Source organism: Hesperophylax consimilis, unplaced genomic scaffold (assembly GCF_061612785.1).
Source record: "Hesperophylax consimilis isolate HC1 unplaced genomic scaffold, BYU_Hcon_1.0 scaffold_39, whole genome shotgun sequence".
In the NCBI taxonomy this organism is placed as follows: Eukaryota; Metazoa; Arthropoda; class Insecta; order Trichoptera; family Limnephilidae; genus Hesperophylax; species Hesperophylax consimilis.
Genome location: NW_028301269.1, coordinates 174,615 through 197,553, shown reverse-complemented (window position 1 = coordinate 197,553; position 22,939 = coordinate 174,615). Strand labels below are relative to the sequence as shown.

Here is a 22,939-nt window from a genome sequence, read left to right as displayed (position 1 = left end):
TTCCCATCTCTCTAGAACATACTTCCTAAATACACAAACTCATCCACCTGCTCCAAGTATTCCTCATTCACAACTATTCTCTCTTTCAAACACCATTACTTTAGACTTACTTACATTCATCATTAACTCATTTCTTCATACATACTTCGTTCATCCTAGACACGAGATACTGTAGATCTTCCATTCTGTTAGCAATAAGCACCGCATCATCATCATACTGTTGTATGCTGATGATGCGGTGCTTATATATAACATATTAAACATATTCTAAGATTACTCAAATTATAAAATTCACACTGAGCGATGATGAAATACTTACTCCCGGCCTACGTCATCTTTGGGGATGGTGTCTGGGAGGTTTTTTAAAAAGGAGGAAGATCACCAAGATCACCAAGACCTAGACAAACTTCACGCCATGAACCCAGGCACCCCTGCTAAGTCACCCAACGTGGCTTATAACAAATCCTCCTCTCAAGTCATATATTTAATAATAAATACGTTCATTATGTTGTTTTAATATTTATTAATGTGGAATAACACACATAATTAATAATAACATAAAATAAATTTGGGTACGCCGAGATTCGAACTTGGATTCGATTCGTAGTCGAAGATTTCAGCCGATTAACTACCCACAGGAGTACCGAGATATTTATGATAAAATGTTTTCATATATCTCTTCAAATTGGCCATATATTGGCCAGCGTGCACTAGAGGGGTTTTTGCAATTTGACCAAAATGTGGCCAAAAACGCTCCGATGGTTGAAGTTGTCAAAAATGTGTGAGAGTTTAACATTGTTTTACGAGTCGATCACCTATCAGCAGTTATATGAATCAGGTGTGACGAACAATTTGTTCATAATATTCATTCCTGATTAACCAATTTCTTTGAATTTATACACAAATTATGTTTTTGTAATCTTTTCTACAAATGTGGATTTTAGTTATCAGTATTCGAATACTATTTTGAGACCACTGACGTATCAAAATTTGACAAAAAATGAGGACCCACCCTGGTGTACACTCGGTGGGAGAAACAGGGTGGCCCTACCTACTTAACTAATGAATTTACCTTACATACTAATTATTACTTTATTTCAGTCATTCACTTCGAACCACACTGTGTCCAGCATTATTATTAAATCTAAGTTTCAAATTCACCAAGTCTTGCTTTTATTAAATTATTACATTACGTTCTGTAGTTTTATTTTAATACTGTTAAACTATTTTTTTAATTTATTTTTACGTTTTCTAAGATGAACTTTTTACATAGAGCGCACAATAAATTTAAAATTTCTGGGGTTTGTCAGCTGTTGCGGTCACTGCTTCGCAAGTTGTCGTCATTGGCTGTGATATCCTGCAGTTATCAGATAGTATGTTCACGTGGCTGTGATATATATTCTGCAGTCATCATTAGATGTTATTCTCACGTGGCTGTTATGTGACTTCGATATCGTGACGTTTTTGACGATTCTGTGATATACTGCGGTTATCAAATGTGTGTCTGACGTGGCTGTCACATGTGGTCATCAGATGAGATTCTTACGTGGCTGTGATATCTTGCGTCCTTTAATTTTGATTGATTTAATCCAAGACCGGTCATATGTGATTCTCACATGACTGTCATATCCTGCGGTTATCAGATGCGTATACGACTTTTCTGTGATATTCTGCAGTCATCAAATGTGTTTCTGACGTGCCTGTCATATCTTGCAGTTATCAGATGGGATTCTGGCGTAGCTGTAACATCCCGCGGCCTTGATATAAGTTAATCCAACACCCATCAGATGTGATTTTCACGTGGCTGTGATATCTTGGGAATGTTTGATGTGTTTCTGAGATAACTGTGATATCCTGCGGATGTCGAATGTGTGTCTGACCTGGCTAAAGTGACTGTGATATCATGCGGCCTTTAGATGAGTCAATCAGATGTGATTCTCTGTCATATTCCGTGAACATCTGATGTGTTTCCAATATGAGTGTGTGATATCCTGCGATTATTAGATGTATTTCTCACATAGCCGTGATATCTAACACCTAACAGATGCAGGCGGCTGTGACAGCTTGCAGCAAGCGGGTTGTGTTACCGGTGGAAAGCAGACGGAATGGAGGGACCTCTCCTGACGGTGATATGCTCACTTGGTTCCGGGCGCCGGCTAGACGGAGAGAGCAGCGGGGATAGCTGTCTGCACCTGTCGCCACATCCTGAAATCATTCAAAAGAAGTATTAACGTTTTTAAAAAGACTTCCTTACTAAAACCCGTGTCGTAAGGGTTGTGGCGCCAACTGGCGTTTATATTCTAAAATATAACATTGTTCGTTGTTTGTACTAATGCGTATTTAAGAACAAACCTTTGGTTTGCTTTGGCACGCTTTGGCGTGACCAGGTAAGCGAATTATGGAAAAAGAAAGAAGCAACGGCAACCGTTTGCGATTGCTTACCGTGGTTCGTGGCTCGGCACGCGCTTCCGCTCGTAAGTGTATTTATACGCAGCACTAATATGTACACTTATGGGGAAGGAGAGGTCAGTTAAGAGCCTAAAAATTCATTCTACACGACCAAACAATCAGTCACTCCGCAACAGAAAGTGTCACATGAATTATGCATGTGTCGACGTGTAAATCTCGATATGCACTAAAAATTCAACTGAACAGAAAAGCATTAATTTTCTGGCAATGCAAGATTCAAGATTGTGGCAGAACAGAACGCTAAAGAAAAGTGATGAAAGTTGAAAAACCTAATCTGACCTAACCGAAGCTGACCCATTGTTTTATCGTATTCTGTTTTGTCCTATTATGCTATTTTACGCTTCCATTTTATGAAATAATTTCTTTCCGTTCTCAAATATTTTTTTTCCACATAGGTACCGTTTTTTTACTATTTTTTCTTTTTAGTATACAATAAGTAGGGTAATAATAATAATGATTGGATTATCAGTAAAGCGCCGTTTTCGTGAGAAAATCACCTCAAAGGCGCGAGCAAGGATTATACAAATAACATTATTAAATATTTGTACTTCGGTTTTCGACTTTTGTCTGTCTGTAACGCCGGTTCAAGTAATTTAAGAAATTGGATTTGTTTTCATTTTCATAATTGGAACTATATGTGGGAACAGTATTAAGACAAGCGATAAATTAGGTACTAAAATTAATTGATTAATATTTGAAATGTGCTTTTATTTTGTTTAAATTTTTGACAGATGTTGTAATTTTTCAAACAGTTTTCATTCAAAAACATATCCTACAAGCAACTACAGCGTACAAAATTTGGACAAAAAGCTACTAATACTATGGTACTATGACTATGACGGCCGGCATAGTCCAGTGGTAACGCATTGGACTGCCATTCCGAAGGTCGCGGGTTCGAACCCGGCGTGCGCAAATAAATTTTATTTGATCAATTTGTGTTATTTCACAATTAATTAATTAAAATAATATATAGTATATTTGCGGCACGTTCCAGAGTGGAAGATACTACCAGTATCGCCCTGGTGTAAGACCACCATTCAGAATTGAAACGTTGCTCCAAATGGCTTTAGCCGTGTTTAGTGACTAGATCTGAATAGCCAGGTACTTCCCCACCTTCCTCTTTCCCTTCCCCACTTACCTTCAGCCTCACAACATCCCCCAATTGGGGATGCCATAGTCTCACTGGCTCCAGACGGGAGCAGTTGGGACTCTTGTGAGGTATTCACTATAAAAAAAATAAAAAAAAACTAAACGCTACAGAAAAATCCAAATCTCATTCAAAGCTCACATCATATCTTAACATTTAAATCTCAAATAAAAAGCTGTATACAAAACAGGGATATCAGAAATAAATAATATACTGACGCTAAATACAGACTGAAACTGAAACCATTCAACTAAATAAATAAAACATCATGTAATACATCTATAATATTGCCTGGTATTTTGTCCAAAGCTTGTGTTTATCGACGGAGTTTTTAATGTACGATCGACTAACTGGTCTATTATTGTTTGTTGAAGTTTTTTGGTCATATGTATTTTAGTAGTATTTTATGTATATTTAGCGTATGTCTAGTACGTCAAACATGTTGAATATTTGGGCACTGTCAGTCATTCCATGTTTTTTAAGAATTATCTTTATGGTAGTTTTCTGTGTAATTTACATATGACCGATATCTGAGTTTGTTGCTCCTCCCCAAGCAATTAGTTCGAATTCTATGATGGATTAGCAAAGTGCATTATATATAGTTTTCTTTTGTTTTATTTGAAACGTTTCGTATGTGCATGAAATGTTTATTGTTATTAGGAGTTTATTTGTTTTATCTTTGATATGATGTGTTCATATTTATAATATTTTTTAAAGTATATTTTATTTAGTTATAATATTTAACATTTTATATCTAGTGTACATCTATTCTAAAACTACTATAAAATTATTCTATTACCTACGTACTAATATTTGGAATTCACAACATTGAGACATAACCCACGAAATACTACAAGGCTGCAAAACTTCTGAGGTGACGGTCGTTTTGTTCTATCCATTCATGTGTTCTCATGGTGTTTGTTTCATGTATTGGCTGTCCTCTGATATTAATACTGTATGTTGTGAATTTTGTTTTCGATATGTTTAGTGTAAGAAAGTTGGTGTGTAGCTACATTTTTCAATGCGTTATTTCTAATTCCGCTATATTATACACCTTAGACCAATCTTTAGATTTGAATAGTAAAACTGTATTTAATATTTTAATATTTGAAACTGTTATTTCGTGGTGGAATTCCATTATAAATATATATAAATAACACAATTTTAAACTTTTTTCCACTTGTTTTTATTTGACCGTGACCGGTTTCAGCCTGTTAGGGCCATCTTCAGACTGGTACAATTTTTGTCTTAAATTAGGGTTTATATACATAGACAAATTACATTGAGGGGAGGGGTTAACATAGTAGGTTGGTTTGAATTATGAGGGGTTTTTCGTGAAATATGATATTTCCCAAATAAGTATTGTTATTAAAATCAAATGAATTTATCTGTAGAACTATGATCATTATGCCTATTAGGACTATCAATTTAATAGGCCTAATAGTCCTAATGTCCTGATAGTGTCCATGTATATTATGTATATAAACCCTAGTTTAAGACAAAAATTGTACCAGTCTGAAGATGGCCCTAACAGGCTGAAACCGGTCACGGTCAAATAAAAACAAGTGGAAAAAAGTTTAAAATTGTGTTCTTTATATATATTATATTTAAAACTGTATTTATTTATTTTCACATATACGGCACAACATGGGCCATTCGCATACTAAATTACAGAGAATAGTACAGCAACATAAGGAATGCAACAATATAAATGTAAGTATACCTAATGGTATAATCAGTAGATAGTAGTAAGGTTAAAAGTATGAAAAAAAGAGATATAAATATAATATAAGTAGCAATCTGTAGTATAGTAATAAGTCAAAGTAAGAAATTGTATGTTATAAGATACAATAAAGTAGTATAAGGAATAATGAAGTGCTTATAAAATTTGTAAAAAATAAAATAAAAGATATTAGAAAGGTATATACTATTAGAAAATGAAAGGAATAAAATACATACTATTATAATATGAAAAAGAAACAAAAGTAATAAATTACGTAAATCTACCGGGAGAATCGCGTGTATAATAATAATGTGCGACAATGCACTGATATCAGCTTCTACCTATCGAGTACTAGTAGTTTTTAATCTAAAGAACATAATTATTATGATGGTATGGTATTACTCGACAATTTTTGTTTAATGCATCTTTTATATGATAATAGACAATCAGCGTGATCGATGTTGGAATATTCATTGCCTAATCAGTGCAAGCGATGGATTATTGAATTTTGTTCGGCGTTAGTTCCAGTATTGTTGCAATAATAAGATAATAATGATCCGCATAACTTGTTTTTAATGTTTTTAATTAATTATGTATTTTAAATTCTCTGGTTTTCCAATGTGTTTTGAGTCTGTTTGATTTGTAGACCGTTTGTTTTTACTTGGGCTCGTAGTTAGTCAGTAGTCTGACTGAGATTGCGTTATCGCATCCTGCGATTCAAATTCTTTGCATTTGAAATTGTCTCTGAGTATTTTATACGTGTGTAATGTAATGCATTGTAGCATCTGCTGCACTTAAGACTTTGTTGGGACTAATACTGTTGTTGCAACTGTAAAAATCCATTTTTATTATTTTTTGTAGTGTGTGGATTGATCAAAAAGGCCCCACACCAAAAAAATATTGCCGTTTCTGTGTCTTCTTCTTCCTAGCACTATCCCAACTCATTGCCTAGGTAGGCTGTTGGGGTCGGCTCTTCTCGTTCTCAGGTTATAGCTTCTTCGGTTCTGAGTGTCGCTTTCATCTAGGCCGTTTCTTTGTAGGATTTTGGAGCATTGGGTCATCCAGGAGTTCTTTGGTCTACCTCTGGATGACTGTCTTTGAAGCTCTATAGACATTGCCTGCTTCACTGTGTGGTCTGGTGGTCTCCGTCTTATGTGCCCATACCATCTTAACTGTCGTTCCTCTAGCTTACTGTTTATGACAGTGACACCCAGGCTACCACGAATGCGTGAGCTTTTAATTTTATCTTTTAATGATACTCCTGCCGTCCATCTAAGCATTCGCATTTCTGCTGATTCGAGTTGCCTAGAGTAGGAGTTGTACATAGTCCAGCATTCGGAGCCATACATTATCGCGGGTCTAACAATAGTCTGGTATGTCTTTCCTTTAAGTTTTATTGGCATTTTCGTGTCGCACAAAATTCCTGTTACGGATCTAAATTTCATCCATCCCACTCCTATCCTATGGTTGACATCCGCTGCACATCCTCCGTCTCTGTGGATGAGTGAGCCCAGATACTTAAATGAGTCACAGTTGGCTAATGTTACTCCATCCAATTGCATCGAAGGAGTTACAGCATTTGGGTCTTCAAATGGTAAATACAAATATTCCGTCTTTTTCCTGCTAATTTTTAGTCCATTATCCTCCAGGATCTTTCTCCACCTTTCCAGGCTATTTTGTAGATCACAATGATTTTCTTCTATCAGTACTACATCATCTGCAAAAAGCATAGTCTTGAGAATACTGTTCATTTCTTGACTGGTTACTGCCGTTTCTGTGTGTTTTGGATATAACCGATTATTGTCTTTATCGTAGGATCACTGAATTTGATTTGAAATTTGAATCTCTAATGTTTATTTTCTACGCTTTAAAAAGCCCAGTAGATATTAGTTAGGAGAATATTTCCACCTGTGATTTATTTGAACTGAACGGATTAGTAAGACTCACGTTATTGCCAGTAGAGTGGTAGTAGCGAGTAGCAGTGGGGGCGGGGGCGGGCGAGCCGCTTGCGCGCTGCCGGTGCTGTCTCCTCGCCAGCCCTCCCCCGCGCCGCCCGCCCCACCCATAGTCCCACCCTCCAGACCGCCGCGTGTGTGGAATTGGAAGATATCCGACACCTGCAACAGTTGCAATTATTCACATTATTTCTAACTGTACCCCGCCACGCGTTTCTGTTGCTCACTCTGTCTGTGCAGATAAATCATAAATCAATAAATAAATAAATCATGTTTTTTATCATAAAAATCCACCTCACTAAGACCAAGCCTGTATCGAGGTTAAAAATTTCCATTTGAGTGAAGCAAATATAGAGTGATCACAAACATAAAGTAATACTCCATACAAACACAACTAACTAACTAACTAACCATCACGCCGTTTCCCCGCAGGGGTAGGCAGAGAGGACGGACCGCCAAACAACTCGGTCTTGGCTCACACTCCTTGCCTCATTCACATTCATTCATCGTCTCATACACACTCTTCTATTGTTCTGACTCTTGACATGGCCCGACTCAAGTATCTGATTCACTTGGTCGTGCCATGTCTTCCTCGGGCGTCCCCGACTTCTGCTACCATTCACATTTGCATCATATATTCTCCTTACACTCCTTTCTTCACTCATTCGCTCTACATGCCCAAACCATCTAAGCGTCCCTTCCTTGATCTTACTCATTACGCTTACGTCAGCCTTGCACTCTTTGCGGATATTCACATTCCTCACACGATCACACATGGTTTTACCACACATTCGCCTCAGGGATCTCATTTCAACAGCATTCAATCTACTTTCATCCTTTCTTTGCCAGTTCCATGCCTCACTTCCATACATCAGGGTAGGTACCAGCACTCCATTGTGGACTGCTAACTTCGCTTCTTTGGACAATTGTTTTGCTAGCGCCAACTGTGTTTAGTCCTCTATTAACGGAGTTACCTGCATTTACCCTTCTTTCAATATCTCTATCAGCCTTCCCATCTCTCGTAAACATACTTCCTAAATACACAAATTCATCCACCTGCTCCAAGTATTCCTCAGCAACAACTATATGCACATATACAAACACAATATATTTCAAAAAGAGAAAAAATATGTATTAGATGTGTTACCAGATGGGTAATTTGACAGTATATTGTAACAATATTTGAACCATAACTACTAATTAATCATTATTACTAAGAAGAAACCAATAGATAATAAAGACAATTAGGTTGATATTCAGTTTTTAGCAAATGGGAATTATATAATCTTATTTTTTAAGAAAGGACAAGGATGAAAAAATATTAGGACAATCGTCTGTCAATGCAAACACCTTAACTAACTTTTTAAATTCAACTAAGGAAATGGTAGACTTTACATAATTTGGAAGAATATTAAACATAAGTGGTTCCTGATATAAATAGTTTCTTTGACCAAAAGAAGTTTTAGTATTAACCGCCACAAAGTTCAATGTAGAGACAATTCTAGGTGTAAGGGCTTGTTGTGTTCTTTCTGCAAATTTGATTTTGATAAATAAAAGAACAAGTGGCGCTGTTTTTACCAGTCACAGGTGAAATAATAGGAGAACTATACCAACTATATGGAAAGGCTTTGTTAGTGACGAATATATCTATGACTAGCAATCCAATATTGAAATCAGGTTGAAATCCCGGCGTGCTCAGGTAAATTGTATTTGATTAATTTCTATGAATACCCGATTTATCTATAAAACATAATATATAGTGCATTTGCGGCACGTTCCAGAGTGGAAAATACTCTCAGCACCGCCCTGGCGTAAGATCACCATTCAAAATTCAAACGTTGCTTTAAATGGCTTTGGCCAAAAATAAATAATTTGGTAACCAAATCTGAATAGCCGGGAACTTTACAACCTCTTCTACCTCATTCCTTTCCCCACTCACTACCTTCAGCCTCACAACATACCCCCAATTAGATATGCCACTGACTCCAGACAGTTGGGAGCAGTTGGGACTCTTGTGCGGTTTGACATGAAAAAATACAAAATTACTACGGAAGTCGTGAAGGAGTGAAATCTTCTAGACTCGTCATCGTCTTTGTACCTCGTTCCATCCATATCTGTTTTTGGCCTGCACGATGACCTCGTAGATGGCCGAGGGGCGTAGGCCGCGCAGCTCGTGCGTGACGCGGTGTGTGAGCCCACCCTGCGCGCCCTGCACGCCCGGCGCGCCCGCCACGCCCGGCGCGCCCTGCACGCCCGCCACTCCCGGTAGTGTGACGTCGTGCCACCGTCCTGGCTGCTGGAAAGACTCGTTCACCTGCGCATATCAAATCAACACATTAGTACAATCTTACTTGTATTTTGTCTCCAGAAAATGGCATACTGCATTCATACCCGTATCATATAAGAAAATATTCTCACTGCAACTCAGTAACAGATAGGATTTCGAGTGCCCATCAGACAAAGCAGACCAAACGTTAAACGTCCCTCAATGTAACACTAACTCGGGACTAAACACAATCATTCACAGCGCTCCACACATGTTTGGGGATCTGGTGAGGAAGCACGAAATGAAATATGTTGTGAAGGTCACAGTGTTTTATTTGAGTCAGGTTGTACTGCTGGTGACCGGACTCGTTGACTGTCAGGAACTGGTGAAGAGCGTGGGTCTTCCGGGTGCTCCAGTGCTGAGCAGGGTAGCCGAAAGGTGCGGTGGACATGGTCGGCGGTTGTGCGGGAGATGCATAGACCGGCGAGGGTGCCGCGTGGTCTAGATTCGTGGATGTAGCGCTAGTCAGAGCGCTGTGATCCGGTGTAGCGCTGGCCAAGGACGATGACCGGGGCCAGGGCGCTGTGATTATCCCAATGGAGTTCATGATTGAATCGTGCAAAGCCGGGTGTTATCGCCCCGTGCGTAGTGGAGAGGCGCGGGTTGTCAATCGCGAAGTCTTGCTAATTGTTGAACGACTGATGGCTGACTGACTGACGAGTTCCTTCATGCTGTCGCTTTTATAACGTAAAAAAGCTTCTCGAACATTTTGGTTGCTATGTAGATATTGCCAAACCAAAATTAAAAAGAATAAAAGAACATCCAAGAAGCTTGTTTGGAAGAAAATCTCAATTTCTAAAATGACGTTCGAATCAAGTAGTGGCGCACCGGTACACATGTTTACCACTTTATTCAGTGAATTCGACTTATTTAACACACCCAAATGCAATAAATAACATACACACAATACATATTACTCAACACAGACTAGATCAACCCCATCTCAACCCCTAATGTAACTCTTTTGTCTTATATATGCTTTTATTGGTGTAAATATTATATATATTTTACTACACATAAATAAAACGTAAATACAAAAACTGTTTCTTATTCAAAAATAATGTTAAATTAAATGAATTAAAAATACTTTGCTTCACTCTCCGTAATGACAAATAATTTCAACATTACATTGCTGCGCAGCCATAGATACACTATAATACTATGGCAGGTCGGGAGTACTGACCATAAGCTGCCTGTAGAGAAGACGCAGCTCGTCCAGCGGCGGATAGCTGTCCAACTGGAAGGCGAGCGTGTAGGTGTGCGGCGAGCGCGAGAGCGGCAGAGACCTAAACACGGCGGGGCCCGGTCTACCAGACACCTCCACATCTGGCAGCCATAGAGGCACTATAATACTATGGCAGGTCGGAAGTACTAACCATGAGCTGCCTGTAGAGAAGACGCAGTTCGTCCAGCGGCGGATAGCTGTCCAACTGGAAGGCGAGCGTGTAGGTGTGCGGCGAGCGCGAGAGCGGCGGAGACCTAAACACGGCGGGGCCCGGTCTGCCAGACACCTCCACATCTGGCAGCCATAGAGGCACTATAATACTATGGCAGGTCGGAAGTACTGACCATGAGCTGCCTGTAGAGAAGACGCAGTTCGTCCAGCGGCGGATAGCTGTCCAACTGGAAGGCGAGCGTGTAGGTGTGCGGCGAGCGCGAGAGCGGCGGAGACCTAAACACGGCGGGGCCCGGTCTGCCAGACACCTCCACATCTGGCAGCCATAGAGGCACTATAATACTATGGCAGGTCGGAAGTACTGACCATGAGCTGCCTGTAGAGAAGACGCAGTTCGTCCAGCGGCGGATAGCTGTCCAACTGGAAGGCGAGCGTGTAGGTGTGCGGCGAGCGCGAGAGCGGCGGAGACCTGAACACGGCGGGGCCCGGTCTGCCAGACACCTCCACGTGCTGACGGGCGCGGCCCAGCGAGTTGTCTGCCGCGCAACTGTACAGGCATACAAGCAAACAAGGAGCATGAGAGTGATACACATCCAGGTAATAAGAAGCGATAAACCTAACATTGAAAATATGCCAACACCTGCTGTTTGATACCGGTTTGGCATTTAATATGAACTGTATGATCGTATTATTATTACAAGGAAAGAGGAGAGAGAGAAGGAAGCCTTTATCTGGTAATGATGTTGGCTTCATAAAGTTGCCGTGGTTCAAGTATAGTTTATAGCCACATTTAATGTTACATTTTCACAACACGAATCTGTCGAGATTCATCACACAACAATACTGAACTTGGGAATGCAATTTGCACTACCTAATGAAATTTTCACGATAATATCGGTAGGAGCGGTGCAATAACATGCACCGTCAACGACGACGCAAATTCCAATAAAAATGACATATTATGTGTGTTAATAACAAATGAATAACACTGGCGTCGGTCATCTTTCTTAAGTTCTTGTTTCTTTAAAGGAGACGACTTTTAGGCAAGGAAAGGTGTTACATTTAAGATTTGTAACAAGGTGTGTGTGCATCACTTTACTTACATCGCATCTTGGTGTCTTGGTCATCTTGATCATCGCGTCTTGGTGTGTGGGACCTTTAAGTACCTACACATTGTCATTTTGCTATTGGTCAAATTGACAGCCCTGGAATTCTGACTTGGAGAGTTGTCAAACCTGAGGGAGCAAGGATCTGTGATTTGCGTTGGAAAAAGTGGCCATTCTTTGATGACATTCGCCACTCCTGAGTGAGCATCAGCTTTGCATATGGAGCATTGACTATTGAATTGGTGCAATTGGATGGCATCTGCCGTTCCTGATTGGTTAAGAGGGACCCTTTTGTAAACCAGCAGCGTGAGGCTGTTTTGCATTGGACTACTACATTATTTTTTGGATAAATTATAAACTGGGACAGTTGTTGTGAAGAACCGGAATCTACTACTTTGCATCAAGAACGAACTGGTATCACACCTTCATTTTACCCATGCAAGCTCTTTGCCAGACAGATTTAATAGTAGGATGCTAATTAATTTCTTTTTATTATGTTTATATTTTTTCTTTATTTCTAATCATTTCTTTCACTAAATCCTACGGTAGCAAAGGAACCAGGGAAATGGTAATTTGATAAGAACCTTGTGCTGTAGAATAATCACAGAACTGTTTCAATGTTGACACAATGTGTCAACTCAAACTTTGCAGCTGGCAATACTGAAAGGTAAGGTAAGGCATTATAGGGCGTTACCTGTAATTGCCAAAGTCCTCTGGTTGGACGTTACTGATGAGCAGCGAGTGATTCTGTTGATGTTGTCCCATGGTCAAGCGGTCCGTCTGCGACAGCGGGAACGAGTTTTGGTACCAGGACACCTGTGGGCAAGCATGGAAACCGTTGAGACGAAGCACTACGTAATAATGAAAAACCGAATGTGTTTTATGTTTGAAAATTTGATCGTTTGGAAATTTTATCAATGCTTTAATTAAATACTGAGAGTAGAACACATCTTGGCCTTTGAAAATATTGATAAACTAGCCTATAAAAACTGATTTAAGTTTCAAAATCTCTTTATTACCAACCACTTTTTGGTTATTTGGAAAAATTTGAATACGCTGAACCTTTTATACTTACAGATACGTTAAATAACAAAACATGTGTTTTTTATAATTTTCTGACGATATTTAGTGATGTTTTTCCATCGGGGGAATTTCATATAATTACCGTTTCGGATCGGCAAATGTATAGATATAACCATAAATAGTTGTGTAGTGAAAAATGCATGTCTAAATGTACGAAAGAGACATTCGTGTATGAAGAGCAGGCTTGCTTAGGTTGACTGGTTTAAATGGGTGTGTTTTCTATTGTTTATTTTTTTTACCAACAGCTTCCTTCTTAGTTATATGTGCCAGTAATGCAACAATAAACAAGTGAATAGTATTATTATAAAGCTTCCCACCACTAACTATACGAGATCTTAAATTGATGTCTACCAGAAGAATACACACATTACTATACAAAGAGGAACCAGTCCATTACAAAGTGACCAAACCAGAATTAGAAACTTCTTTCAAATGTGATTCAGTCAGACACATTTGAAATTTTAATAATCCGTTAATCAGAATTAATAAGTGAATATACTATAGAGAGGGCTTTGATATTTGTTTTCTACGACTGCTAAAGCAAACTAAACTCTAGCCTACTAGAAACTGGGCGACAGTACGTAGTTTGCCTGTCGTAAGTTTGTAAGGAAGCCAAACTTGAAATTGCTTTGGCAGGCGTTATTGGCGTCAACAAACATCCGTTACTAGAGTAAAGAGGGTTATTATAAAAAAAAAACCTATCATACACATTTTTCCAACAGCCGTTATTATAAATTCACTATACAAGATAAAGAAGCCTTTTTGGTCCAGAGCTCTGTATGCCAATATATCAAAAAATATTGTGGCCTCTTAAGGCCAATGGCTTCTCTCGAATTCGATGATTTAAGTGTCGTGCTTTCAATAAAAACTGACCTCCAACTTCTGACTTGTAACTTCCCGTACATTCTGATGGCAGCATGCTACACTAGCGCCTCCTAGCGCTATGATTAATGGATTTAATGTGAAATGTATTATTTATTTTAGTTAACTAAATTATCCTACATACGACCTTACTGCTTTTGTTGTTCATTAAACCAATTATTAAAGCGGCTAGTAAAATAAGAAGCGATGATTACCTCGGCCACCGGGTCAGCCAGCACCGTGCAGACCAGCTCTGCTCTGAAGCCTTCGCCGCTGTGAACCCAAGAGCGTTCCACGGAGATCTCCGGAGGGTCTGAAATACACAGAGGACATCATCAATTGTCAGTCATTTGGTTGTGTTGAGTGAAGGTTATCTAACGAAACGTTAATATATATTGATTGATAAATTGATTGAGTTCCAGCTTGAAGATACCAAAGTTTTTAGTTATGACTGAAGTTGACGGCCTACGTGGTCGAGGGGTAAGGCTCTCTACTAGCAAGCTGGAAAGCGCGGGTTCGTATCCCGGCGTTCGTAATTAAATTTTTTTGATGAATTTGTATTATTTTACAAATTACCATTTTAAAATAATATATGACAGCATATTCGAAGAATTCAAAGTTCCAACATTTAAAAACCTATTTATAAAAAATTCAATTATACAAATTATAAAAGAAAAAGATAAATACGCATTCATAACTGAAAATCGTACTAGACTTAAACATGTATTTGTGTGCCCCAAATTAAACACTTCTTTTGCACAACACCATTATACTCACCAAGGAAAATTCTTTTTCAATAACCTACCAATAGAAATCAGAAGCATTAGGAACAAAATTCAATTGTTGAACTCCATCAAAAAGTATTTTAGAGAATGTCACACTAAAAATCTTACTTGTTTTTCTTCTTACTGAATACATATATGTTTACATATTTTAGTTAACGGGTCTGATTGCCATGTGTCTATATTACCTACACATACATATATATTGAAATACATGATTATAGTAAATAGTAATTGTAATTATATGAAATGTATTAACTGTATTAACTGCATTGTATTAACTGTACACGTGACTTTATTTGTACATAATATGTGAAATGTTAACTCTTCTTCCATCCACAAGCTAAGGCTTTTAATGGAAGACCAGTAAAATTATAATATATTATGTTGTTTATTGCATTAAAAAAAATAATAAAAAATAAAAAAATATAGTATATTTGCGGCACGTTCCAGAGTGGAAGATGCCCTCAGTATCGGCCTGGTTTAAGAACACCATTCACAATTGAAAAGTTGCTTGAAATGACTTTGGCCGTGTTTTGTAACCAGATCTGTTTAGCCAGGAACTTTCCCACCTTCCTCGACCCCATCTCCTTCTCCGCCCCACTACCTTGAGCCTCACAACATACCCCAATCGGGGTCGACATAGTCTTACACGGAGAAAAAATGACCATGTTTAAAAGGTGACAGTCAGAATGGGACAATACCAGTATTTGTATGAACACGTGTTACAAACATTAGCTTATGACTGACACTCTTTCAAATTATTCGTTATAGGCCTGCAGTCCTGCAATTTTGGACAGGAAAACGAATGAATTGACCAGATTTTGAATATATGAACAGTATTTCATACCAGTACAATAAATAAATACTCACACAAGACCTGCAGAGCGAAGTCCCGATGCAGTGGTGCTCCCACACCGTTGTCCACCGTGCAGCGATAGCGACCGGCCGCCGCGCGAGCCACGTGCTCCAGCACCAGCTGTGGACCCTCGCCGACGCGCGCGCTGTCGTTCTGTAATTAATAAATTCATATTTTACAGTGGTAGGTATTTTTTTATTTATTTTATATTATTGAAACAAACAGTACATGATTTACAGAGATGAAACAATATACAGGAATAAGATACTTCATGTTGTGTACCTATGATATGTTTCCTTGTAATGTCTGCTAAGTGGTATGTTTATTCCTTAATTACCAGGTGACTTGTGTAGTTTATAGGTGTGTGTGTGACGTGTGTAATGTGTGTGTGAGTGTTTGTGTGTGTGTGTGTCTGTATGTATGCGCATTGAATTCTTTACATTATTGACATGATGCCACGTTTGAATTTGGGCAGTGAATCCGAAAAAATGTCATTGTTAGAGTTAATACAAATATTATTTAGAGTATGAAGAGCTCTGTTAATAGTCGAATTAGATGCTGCATTTGTTTTATAATTTAGCGTGTGGAATAGCACTGTATGTCATGTACGTCTCAAAGGTATGTTAAAGTTAATAAGGGACAGAAGTTCAGTACAGTCAATCTCATTGTTTAAAATTCTGTGTATAAATATTGAGTCAGCTACTGCTCGTCTTCGCTGCAAAGTTTCAAATGTACACTCAAAATTATTGTTGAATCTGTGGGTAATATATTTTATAAATTTGTTTTGGATTCGTTCTATACTATCTATGTAAAGTTTATATTGCGGATTCCAAATAGGCGATTGTTCATACATTCATATTTTACAGTGGTAGGTATTGTTCATACATTCATATTTTACAGTGGTAGGAATTGTTCATACATTCATATTTTACAGTGGTAGGTATTGTTCATACATTCATATTTTACAGTGGTAGGAATCGTTCATAAATTCAAATTTTACAGTGTTAGGAATCGTTTATAAATTCAAATTTTACAGTGGTAGGAATTGTTCATATCATTGACCACATTAAAAGAAAAAGAATACACAACAATATGTATTATAAGCAGTCCTGATAAAATGCCTGATAAGCTACTTAAATATACAATAAGTGTTTTTTTAATATTTTCTGTGTATATGATATCAATAATGACAAAGAGAGAAAATTGTTTTATTCTTTTATTTTTAACTCTAATTCAAACTGAAAACAAAAAAGAAAAAAGATGGAATTGTTTAGAAAAAATATCAATAAAATCGGCATTTGCAATTTATCTACAAAACAGGATTATTACAAGACTGACTTACAAAATAGAATTATTTCAAGACTGACCTACAAAAAAGGATTATTTCAAGACTAATTACTAATTTTATAAAAATTTATACGTAAAAAATGTACATTGTGAATTAATAAAACTCATTAAAAACAAAAAATGTCTAGAAATTGTTACATAGTGAATGCCAAAGAAATACAAAAAAAAAAAAAAAAAACTAATTACTAAATGAATAAAGGCAAACGAATACAATATGGGATTGAATCGCCGATACACGGACTAAACTATTTATTCATATACAAATTGCGTACATACTCGTATGTATGGGGGCAAACAAATGACTCGTCTTCATAGACTTGCTTTAAAATATGAAGACAAGTCATTCATATTGCGTATGTACGGGGAAAACAAATGACTCGTCTTTATACACTTGCTTTAAAATATGAAGATAAGTCATTCATATTGCGTATGTACGGGGGCAAAAAAATGACTTGTCTTCATACACTTGCTTCAAAATATGAAGACAAGTCATTTATATTGCGTATGTACGAGGCAAACAAATGACTTGTCTTCATATTTTAAAGCAAGTGTATTTTCATGAAATAATTCAACTGCCTTCTATGAACGCGTAGATTATAAGGAACGTTATTTTTACCCTTATATACAAGAATTTTTAAAAAGGTTAGGTTGTTTTTAATTCGTCCTGTTAAATAAGTAACTCGCTAACTAACTAACTAACTAATCGTCACGCCGTTTCACGCTGGGGTAGGCAGAGAGGACAGACCGCCAAACAACTCGGTCTACACATTATATACTCAGTCATACGTACTTTTCTATTATTCTGACTCTTTACATGACACGACTCAAGTATCTGATTCACTTTATCGTGCCATGTCTTCCTCGGATTTCCCTTCTGCTACCATTCACATTTGTCATATATTCTCCTTACACTCCTTTATTCGTTAATTCGCTCTACATGCCCAAACCATTGGAGCGTCCCTTTCTTAATCTTTCTCATTTCGCTTACATCAGCCTTGCATTTTTTGTGGATCTCCTCATTTCTCACACGATCATACATCGTTTAACGAAACATACGCCTCAGGGATCGTAAAAGACCATGTCATTTAGAAAGAAGTATAAATAATATATGTAGAAAAGAAAGAAGTGATAAAGAGCCCGAGTTTGTTGCTCACCAGGCGAGTCCAGATAACGCTGGGCACCGGGTTGCCGGCAGCACGGCACTCAAGCGTGGCACCGCCGCCGCGACGCGCTACGACGCGCCCACCCTCCGGCGCGGCGCGCACAGACGCCGGCACGAGGATCTCCACCGTGTGGACCTGGTCACGTGACTCCCTGTCGCTCACCTGGCACACGTAATCCCCCGCATCCTACATCACGAACAAACAAACACTCAACACACTTGATACAGTCTGGTTATGAGTTATAAACAATAGAATAGACATCGCAATGTGAGAGAGAGAAAGAGGAAAAAACTGTTGTTAGTGATGAATACTTGGGGCAGTGGATAAGTTTGTATATTTTATGTTTACGAGAGATGGGATGGTTGATAGATATATTTAAAGTAGGGTAATTTTATTGGAACCACTTTTCTTTGACTTTTCAAGGTTATTCCCATCAAAGTAATATATCATGGAAGAATAAGAAAAAACTAACAAATCTAAATGAAACCTGAAACAGAACAACACAAATGTGGTATGAAAAGTTAATCCGTGTACTACCTGCGGGCCAACTTGAGTAATCTGAAGGTTGTATCCGTCCACCAGGCGGAAGCGGTCATCCCGGATCACCATAAGGCTTGCTGCAGTCAGCACCGCTGCACCCCGTCTCCACAATAACACCAGAGATCCTGCCCAAACAAACATACCCATTGTATGATATAAGTGTCATTGTAAATATAATGTCAAGTTGACTCTATTTATACCGATTTTAGCAAGGCGTTCGATAAAGTTAATCACGAGTTATTGCTGAATATACTGCATAAATTCGGTTTAACAGTTACTTGATCAACTGATAAACAACTTATGGCTGCTAAAATTGATGGTACATTTTCATTAAAATTCACTGCTACGAGTGGTGTTCCCCAGGGGTCACACTTACGTCCAATGCTGTTCTTATTATTAAATTTGTTAATGATGTGTCATATATTTTCATTTTCAACATTTTTCCTTGTTAACTTCGTGTAATATGTAATGTGTTGTATTGGACATGGACCGTTAGTAAATAAATAACTCGGAGTAATTGTACAAATAAATACTCATTATTTTCGCGGGATAAGGTGGCTACAATTAGTAAAATTTATTTGTAAAATGCAAACTAATGTTGTATAAAGGTGGAGAAAGAAAAAGTTACGCATTTAAGATTTATATTCAATTAAATTGCATCCTAAATTAAGCTAAATAACGTTCTTGTCAGTTCGTTTATTTTCAATATCCTGACGAAGAAGCCATTAGTTTTGAAACATGTAGATTATTATTTATTAAAAATGGTTTAAACAAAGTATTTCATTTATATATAATCAAAATGATGCCACAAAGTAATTTTACTATTGAAAAAATTATAACAGTTCATTATGAACCACTTACATACAAATCAGTTCAAAAGTAGTCATACAAGATGGCTACCAGGCAATTTCCTCTCACCCTAGATTTAGCTTTAATGCCACTCATATAAAATTTCACTATTGCTCTTTCAAGGGCTTTTAAGGTCCGTGGGTTAGTGCGTAAATACTGTAGGTGCCACACACCGAAGATACAAAATAGGTAGAAGGATCCACACACCTTGTTACAAATAATTTATGTAACACCCACTCATTTCTAATTTCTAAGAGTCAACATTTCATAATACAGCTCCCATCGAATTCCAATCCCTCGCTTCGAAAGTCTAGATGAGTTACCTACAATATGAAACAGTACACAAAATTATCAATAATTTTAAAATCGTTAATAAGTTATCGGCCAATAGCAAGCCCGAAAAGCATCGCGCAACAAATGTTCTTAATAACTCAACTTGAAGTGAACTTGCTGTACAGGCTTTTATAAACTTACGCGAAACCGGCGAATATCGTTCGTTTTCTAGAAAAAGTGTTATAGTCATTTGTTGCGTGACTTACCTAGTTGTTTTGCTAGAAAGAACATAGACAGAAATCGAAATAGTAAAGTAAAATGAATACTGACCCAAGTTTTGCACCTGGCACGGTAGGAGCAGCGTGTCCCCAATGACCGCGCGGTAGGTCTGACCCCGCGACAGGAATCTCGGACTGTCATCTGCAAATAAGGAAAAAGTGAAATGTAAAATTTCTTTTAACTTAACACAGGTTAGGTTTCGTAAGGTTAGGATAAGTCAGGTGTATACGTGAGCTACCTCTGGAAGTGTGCTGTTGGGCTCCCACGGCCGCGGCGACCAGCAGGGCGCCGAGCAGCGCCGCTCCTGCCGGCCTCATACCGGACACAGGTTAGGTTGCGTTAGGTTAGGTTAAGTCAGGTGTATACGTGAGCTACCTCTGGAAGTGTGCTGTTGGGCTCCCACGGCCGCGGCGACCAGCAGGGCGCCGAGCAGCGCCGCTCCTGCCGGCCTCATACCGGACACAGGTTAGGTTGCGTTAGGTTAGGTTAAGTCAGGTGTATACGTGAGCTACCTCTGGAAGTGTGCTGTTGGGCTCCCACGGCCGCGGCGACCAGCAGGGCGCCGAGCAGCGCCGCTCCTGCCGGCCTCATACCGGACACAGGTTAGGTTGCGTTAGGTTAGGTTAAGTCAGGTGTATACGTGAGCTACCTCTGGAAGTGTGCTGTTGGGCTCCCACGGCCGCGGCGACCAGCAGGGCGCCGAGCAGCGCCGCTCCTGCCGGCCTCATACCGGACACAGGTTAGGTTGCGTTAGGTTAGGTTAAGTCAGGTGTATACGTGAGCTACCTCTGGAAGTGTGCTGTTGGGCTCCCACGGCCGCGGCGACCAGCAGGGCGCCGAGCAGCGCCGCTCCTGCCGGCCTCATACCGGACACAGGTTAGGTTGCGTTAGGTTAGGTTAAGTCAGGTGTATACGTGAGCTACCTCTGGAAGTGTGCTGTTGGGCTCCCACGGCCGCGGCGACCAGCAGGGCGCCGAGCAGCGCCGCTCCTGCCGGCCTCATACCGGACACAGGTTAGGTTGCGTTAGGTTAGGTTAAGTCAGGTGTATACGTGAGCTACCTCTGGAAGTGTGCTGTTGGGCTCCCACGGCCGCGGCGACCAGCAGGGCGCCGAGCAGCGCCGCTCCTGCCGGCCTCATACCGGACACAGGTTAGGTTGCGTTAGGTTAGGTTAAGTCAGGTGTATACGTGAGCTACCTCTGGAAGTGTGCTGTTGGGCTCCCACGGCCGCGGCGACCAGCAGGGCGCCGAGCAGCGCCGCTCCTGCCGGCCTCATACCGGACACAGGTTAGGTTGCGTTAGGTTAGGTTAAGTCAGGTGTATACGTGAGCTACCTCTGGAAGTGTGCTGTTGGGCTCCCACGGCCGCGGCGACCAGCAGGGCGCCGAGCAGCGCCGCTCCTGCCGGCCTCATACCGGACACAGGTTAGGTTGCGTTAGGTTAGGTTAAGTCAGGTGTATACGTGAGCTACCTCTGGAAGTGTGCTGTTGGGCTCCCACGGCCGCGGCGACCAGCAGGGCGCCGAGCAGCGCCGCTCCTGCCGGCCTCATACCGGACACAGGTTAGGTTGCGTTAGGTTAGGTTAAGTCAGGTGTATACGTGAGCTACCTCTGGAAGTGTGCTGTTGGGCTCCCACGGCCGCGGCGACCAGCAGGGCGCCGAGCAGCGCCGCTCCTGCCGGCCTCATACCGGACACAGGTTAGGTTGCGTTAGGTTAGGTTAAGTCAGGTGTATACGTGAGCTACCTCTGGAAGTGTGCTGTTGGGCTCCCACGGCCGCGGCGACCAGCAGGGCGCCGAGCAGCGCCGCTCCTGCCGGCCTCATACCGGACACAGGTTAGGTTGCGTTAGGTTAGGTTAAGTCAGGTGTATACGTGAGCTACCTCTGGAAGTGTGCTGTTGGGCTCCCACGGCCGCGGCGACCAGCAGGGCGCCGAGCAGCGCCGCTCCTGCCGGCCTCATACCGGACACAGGTTAGATTGCGTTAGGTTAGGTTTAGTCAGGTGTATACGTGAGCTACCTCTGGAAGTGTGCTGTTGGGCTCCCACGGCCGCGGCGACCAGCAGGGCGCCGAGCAGCGCCGCTCCTGCCGGCCTCATACCGGACACAGCCGCATACCCCGCACACTCCGACACCTGCAAATCACACAAAGCCATTAGAACTTATATGGATAAAAGTAAGTGAAACAGCAATAAAATCCATATTCCATACTACAAAATGAAGCATATTTTGAATGTTCCTGATTTATGTACTTAGTTGAATCTCCGCCCTCAACTACCAGTTTCTACTGTCACACAGTAAGTAGAAAAGTCCCTTTATTATTGGGGATTGATGTTAAATAAATTTGGCAACTTCGTAATTTTAAATAACAAATATAAGTATTTAAATGTAAACACAATCATTAATAAGAAAATGTATTAAAAATACTAGATTGTGAAATTAAATACCACTATCCGATTTAAATTTTCCCTATTTAATGTGAATACCGCACAAAAATCCCAACTGCTCTCAACCTATGTTGTGAGGCTTAAGGTATTGGGGAGGGGAAGTAGATAGGAAGAAGAAGGTGGGGGAGTACCTAGCAATTCTTATCTGTTCGCCAAATAGGAGTAAGCCGTTTCAATTCTGAATAAAAGTGTATCTTCCATTTTGAATTGAACATTGCTTTTGTTGGAACCTAAAATCTCTGACAAATCGAGTAACCTCTCGTGAAGACCAACTGCGAGCAAATGACGTCTGTATAAGTTTTTCCGGCGAAAATTTCAAACATTCGGACTTTGAC

General features: G+C 39.9%; 1 protein-coding gene across 1 annotated transcript; it reads right to left on the bottom strand.

Moving 5' to 3' along the window:
* Positions 1 to 503: 503 nt before the first annotated feature.
* On the bottom strand, positions 504 to 20,480 carry LOC149408992 (igLON family member 5-like). Its single transcript, XM_089650258.1, has 11 exons — positions 20,397 to 20,480; positions 20,210 to 20,299; positions 18,755 to 18,882; positions 18,209 to 18,403; positions 15,722 to 15,860; positions 14,282 to 14,379; positions 12,817 to 12,938; positions 11,383 to 11,563; positions 9,393 to 9,608; positions 7,287 to 7,456; positions 504 to 2,205 (listed from the first exon to the last, which is right to left on the bottom strand). Exons 1-11 carry the CDS (start codon positions 20,473 to 20,475, stop codon positions 2,157 to 2,159), a joined length of 1,467 nt encoding a protein of 488 aa, XP_089506384.1. The 5' UTR covers positions 20,476 to 20,480; the 3' UTR covers positions 504 to 2,156.
* Positions 20,481 to 22,939: the final 2,459 nt, after the last annotated feature.